Source organism: Humulus lupulus, chromosome X (assembly GCF_963169125.1).
Source record: "Humulus lupulus chromosome X, drHumLupu1.1, whole genome shotgun sequence".
NCBI lineage: Eukaryota > Viridiplantae > Streptophyta > Magnoliopsida > Rosales > Cannabaceae > Humulus > Humulus lupulus.
In genome coordinates this window covers 153,002,509-153,008,508 of record NC_084802.1, presented here as the reverse complement: position 1 = coordinate 153,008,508, position 6,000 = coordinate 153,002,509, and the positions used below count along the sequence as shown (strand labels likewise).

Genomic DNA, 6,000 nt, shown 5'->3' with positions numbered 1-6,000 from the left:
ACCAATACTAATCACTCTTTCTAAACTCAACTTACAAGATTCCCGAAGTACCCCTGGGCTCCTCCCGAGCCGGGTACAACAACCCGTTGTGACTTTTAGACTAACTGGCTCACTAGGACCGTCCCGATGCGTGCATCCTGGTAAAACATCACACTCACATGGCACAATTCACATAGTATAATTATCACAGTTATGCCCTAACATGGCCAAGTTACAATCATGCTCATTTTAAGACAATCAGTTCTACATGCATACTGATTCACATAGTCATGCATCTCAAATAATCCAATAGTCATATAACGTGCAATAAATCATAATGATGCATTAAACTTAATAAAGTCACACACAAAATCCCATCATGCCCTCCAGGCACACTACTCCAGGCCCTTAAGCCTTAACACTGAATTTGGGTCGTTACAACTATCCCCTCCTCATGAGAATTTCGTCCTCGAAATTTACCTGAACAACTCGGGATGCCGCTCCCGCATATCTGATTCCAGTTCCCATGTCGCCTCTTCGACCTTGCTGTTTCTCCACAATACTTTAACCAAGGGGATGGTCTTGCTCCTCAAGGCCTTGTCCTTCCTATCAAGGATCTGAACAGGCTTTTCTTCGTATGATAAGTCCCGATCCAACTCCAAGTTCTCATAGCTCAACACATGAGTAGAGTCCGAAACATACTTCCGGAGCATGGACACATGAAACACGTCATGAACTCCTGATAAAGCTGGAGGCATTGCTAACCTATAAGCCACCTCCCCAATTCGTTCTAGAACCTCAAATGGGCCAACAAACCTGGGACTCAGCTTGCCCCGAACGCCAAATCGTTTTACTCCTCTCAGGGGTGAAACCCTGAGGAATACATGATCACCAACCTGAAATTCTACGCTCCTGCGTTTCTGATCTGAATAACTCTTCTGGCGACTCTGGGAGGCGAGCATACGAGCTCTAATTTTCTCAAGTGCCTCATTGTTCCTCTGAACCATCTCAGGACCTAAATACCTTCTCTCACCTGTCTCATCCCAGTGAATCGGTGATCTGCATTTTCTACCATACAACATCTCATACGGAGCCACTCCGATAGTCGCCTGATAACTGTTATTGTACGAAAACTCAATCAGAGGGAGATACTTACTCCAAGATCCCTCAAAATCCAAGACACAAGCTCGTAACATGTCCTCCAGTATTTGAATTGTCCTCTCAGACTGTCCATCCGTCTGAGGATGATAAGCGGTACTAAACCGAAGCTGCGTGCCCATTTCCTTCTGCAGGCTCTTCCAAAACTTGGAAGTGAAAGTGGGGTCTCTGTCGGATACTATTGACCTCGGAGCCCCATGAAGTCGAACGATCTCCTTAACATAAAGCTCTGCATACTGCTCCACAGTATAAGTCGTCTTCACAGGTAAGAAGTGGGCGGACTTGGTATACCTGTCCACAATCACCCATACCGAGTCATGCTGACCCACGGTCTTTGGCAATCCTACCACAAAGTCCATGGCAATATCTTCCCATTTCCACTCGGGAATCCCAAGAGGCTGTAATAATCCTGCTGGCCTCTGGTGTTCCGCCTTAATCTGCTGACAGGTTAGGCATCTAGCCACATAGTCCACCACGTCCCTCTTCATGCCTGACCACCAATACAAAACCTTCAGGTCATGGTACATCTTCATAGAACCTGGGTGCAAAGAGTAGGGAGTGGTATGAGACTCGTCCAAAATCTCTCGCCGAATGTCTGGATCAATCGGAACACAAATCCATCCTTTGTACTTCAACAAACCCATCTCAGAAATAGAGAAGTCCTTAGCTGCTCCCGATAGGACGTTCTCTCTACGCTCAACTAACTGGGGGTCCTTTCCCTGTGCTTCCTTAATCCTCTCGAGGAGTGTTGACTGAAGAGTAATGTTGGCTAACCTCCCAACCACTAGCTCTATACCTGCTCTGGTCATCTCTCCTGCTAGTCTGTCAGATATCTGCCTCGAACTATACAACTGTCCTGGGCCCCTTCGGCTCAATGCATCAGCCACCACATTAGCCTTCCCAGGATGGTATAGGATATCACAATCGTAATCCTTTACCAGCTCAAGCCACCGTCTCTGGCGCATGTTCAAGTCCTTCTGGGTAAAGAAATACTTTAGACTCTTGTGATCAGTGTATATCTCGCACCTCTCTCCATACAGATAGTGTCTCCAAATCTTAAGTGCGAATACCACTGCAGCTAATTCCAGGTCATGCGTGGGATACCTCTGCTCGTACTCCTTTAATTGCCTTGATGCGTACGCTATCACTTTCCCAGCCTGCATCAACACGCATCCCAGACCCTGTCTGGAAGCGTCACAGTAGACCACAAACTTCTCATTATCTGTTGGCAGGCTCAGCACTGGTGCAGTAATCAACCGCCGCTTCAGCTCTTTGAAGCTATTCTCGCATCGATCTGTCCACACAAACTTGGTCTTCTTCCTTGTCAATTCTGTCAACGGAGTAGCAATTCTGGAGAACCCCTCTACAAACCGCCGGTAGTAACCTGCTAGTCCAAGGAAACTTCTAACTTCAGGAACATTGCTGGGTCTAGGCCAAACCCTCACTGCTTCCGTCTTACTTGGGTCGACCAGTAACCCATCCTTACTGATAATATGGCCCAAAAATGAAACTTGCGATAACCAGAACTCGCACTTACTAAACTTGGCATATAGCTTATGCCCTCTTAACCGCTGCAACACTAGACGCAGATGATGCTCATGCTCTGTCTCTGTCTGGGAGTATACTAGGATATCATCAATAAACACAATCACAAACTTATCCAAGTAATCCTTAAAAATTCTGTTCATCAAATCCATAAATGCTGCCGGGGCATTGGTTAATCCAAAGGACATAACCAGAAATTCATAATGCCCATACCGAGTCTGAAATGCAGTCTTTGGTATGTCCTCATCTCTGATCCTCAATTGATAGTAGCCTGATCGGAGATCAATCTTCGAAAACACTATACTCCCTTGAAGCTGATCAAATAAATCGTCGATCCTAGGCAATGGATATTTGTTCTTGATGGTCAGCTTATTCAACTCCCTGTAATCGATGCACATCCTGAGCGATCCATCCTTTTTCTTAACAAATAAAACTGGAGCACCCCACGGCGAGAAACTCGGTCTGACAAACCCCAAATCAAGTAGTTCCTGCAGTTGGATCTTCAATTCCTTTAATTCTGCTGGAGCCATTCTGTAAGGTGCTTTGGATACTGGCTCTGCTCCCGGAGCCAACTCTATGACGAACTCGATCTCCCGCTGGGGCGGCAACCCCGGCAGATCTGCTGGAAACAAGTCTGGAAACTCGCAGACGACTCTGGTTTCATTCGGTCCCACTGCCGCCACCTTAGAGGAATCCACTATACTTGCTAGGAATCCTATGCAACCCTCTTGCATCAGGTCTCTAGCCTTTAGTGCCGAGATCACAGGTACCCGCGGTCCATCCACCGATCCCACGAACACAAAGGGTGCCTCGCCCTCCGGTTCAAAGGTCACCATTCGTCGCCTACAATCAATTGTTGCTCCATATCGCGTCAACCAATCCATCCCTAGTATTATGTCAAAATCGTCCATATCTAGTTCAATCAGGTCAACAAACAATTCTCTACCATCTACAACTACTGGTAAGGCTCTAACCCACCTCCTAGAGACTACCAGCTCTCCTGTAGGCAATACAGTCTGAAAACCCCTAGCATACAAAATACTAGGTCTACACAGCTGATCAATCACTCTAGCAGAAACAAATGAGTGCGTAGCACCAGAATCAATCAATGCAGTAAACAAGGATCCAGCGCTAAAAATCTGACCTGTGACCACTGATGGGCTGGCCTCTGCCTCAGTCTGAGTCAAGGTGAAGACCCTAGCAGGCGCGAGGCTGTCACCCTGCCTAGGCTCCTCCTTCTTAGCCTGCGGGCAATCTTTCTTCAAGTGGCTGGTGCTTCCACAAACAAAACATGCCCTGATGCCGGTACCCGCTCCAGAGGCGGACCGGCACTCGCCCTAATGCCGTCGCCTGCATCGAGGACACCATGGATAACTCCTCCAGTTGTCATTACCGCCCTGGCGGCCACCCACGGAACCGCGAACCCTCCTGTCGGAACCATAGGGAGTAAATGAGTCTGGTACTCTCCTCTTCTGCTCACTGGGGCCGCTGCCCCGACTAGGCCCAGAAGAAGAAGGCATTACCCTCCTGGTATCACGCCTAGCAGCGCTATCCTTCCAGATCTGATCCTCAGCCCTCTCAGCAGTGAGGGCCTTGTCTACCACTTGCGCATAGGTAGTCTCTGGAGCCATTGTAATACTCACGTCACGGGCGATCATTGCACCTAATCCCCGTACAAATCTGTCCCTTCTGGCCATATCAGTCGGCACAAGCTCTGGCGCAAACTTCGCCAATCTATCAAATACCAAGGCGTACTCAGTGACAGATAACCTGCCCTGAGTCAGACTGTTAAACTCATCCGCCTTCGCCGCTCGAACGGCTACGCTGTAGTATTTCTCGTTGAAAAGGCTCTTGAATTCCTCCCAGGTCATAATAGCAGTATCCCTTCGCTGCCCCACCACCTCCCACCATATTCGTGCATCATGTCTAAGCATATAACTGGCACAATCAACCCTATCCCTTCCTTCAACCCTCATGAAGTCCAGGATTACCGACATTGTACTCATCCACTGCTCAGCCTGCAGTGGGTCTGCTCCCCCCTCAAAGGTAGGAGGTTGTTGTTTTCTGAATCTTTCATATAGAGGTTCCAACCTGTTCCCAGTCACAGGTTGAACCGGAGCCGGTACCACACTAGGCGGTGGTGGTATCACAGTGGCCGGTGGAGGAGCTGGTTGCCTGTACTGACTAAGCTCATCCTCTGTTTTCTTCAACCTAGCCTCCATCTCTGCTAAAATCTGTTGCCAGTTCTGAGGAGCAGGTGGAGGGTCCTGCCCCTGGTTATCATCCTCGGCCTGAATGCCGCGGAGTCTCGATGATTGGCGAGGCATTGCAACTAAATGCCTGCAATCAATGACACCGCTCATTAGGCATGATAACAAGGTCCAATTTCCACCTCTCAATCTCAACAACAACCAAGATCAATCGACCAAAGTGCCATACAAATATCATGCAGCATACAACGGGCCTTGCCCTGGCATCATGCATATGTTATTTCAATGATCATGCTCATAATAATTTAGGCAGGCACACAAAGCATTAAACACATATTCATGAATATATCAACCGATCATACCAAACTACCTTGAGTCGAGCTTTTCAATGGCAGCGTGCGTACATGTTCGGTCGATCTCCAGAACCAATAAACCTTGGCTCGCTCTGATACCAAGTTGTAACGCCCTACTACCTTAGAGCCGTTACTAAGTGAGTTTAAAACAGAAATTGTGCATCTAATTGACTCAAGTGGTTTCTAAAACCAAAAGTGTGAATAAACCAGAGTTTAAGGCTGTACTCTTTGAAAATGTTTAGTTTCATTAAAAACGTTAATTATAAAACATCTGGGATCCCAAAATAAGGTTTACAAAATATTTACAACTCAAAATAGATTTACACTTGATCAGCTATCAAAAGAATGGTTAAATACAGCCATATACAAAATGCCCCCAACCAAAGCAGTCGGGCAGGCCGAACATGTACGCGCCGCCCCCACGCTCTCCATACTCATGGCCGGTTGACTGACTCCTTGCTTTTACCTGCCACACGGAGCACCCGTGAGCCGAAGCCCAGCAAGAAAACCCAAATAACACATAACATATGCAAAGTAAATAGCTGGCAATAATTCACTGATACATAGGAAAACCACCATAATAAACAAGTACGGCCATGCCGCTCCCAAGGCCTTACCAAAGCCTGGAGTTTCGGTTCTCACCGCGAGGATAACTCATGTATCCCTTGGGTCCCACCCTGAATATAAGCATCCCATGTGCTGTGTTACTTTCGGCCCACGGCCGCCCCGGCCTATGCCGTACCCGGCCTCTGCCG

General features: G+C 47.7%; 1 protein-coding gene across 1 annotated transcript in view; it reads right to left on the bottom strand.

Moving 5' to 3' along the window:
- Positions 1–467: 467 nt before the first annotated feature.
- LOC133806379 (uncharacterized) overlaps positions 468–6,000 on the bottom strand; it is a gene marked incomplete at its 3' end in the record, with an annotated part of 28,033 nt that continues 22,500 nt past the window's right edge. Inside the window, exon 3 of the mRNA XM_062244488.1 lies at positions 468–926. Within this exon, the coding sequence (XP_062100472.1) occupies positions 468–926 (459 nt within the window). The remainder of the gene's footprint in view (positions 927–6,000) is intronic.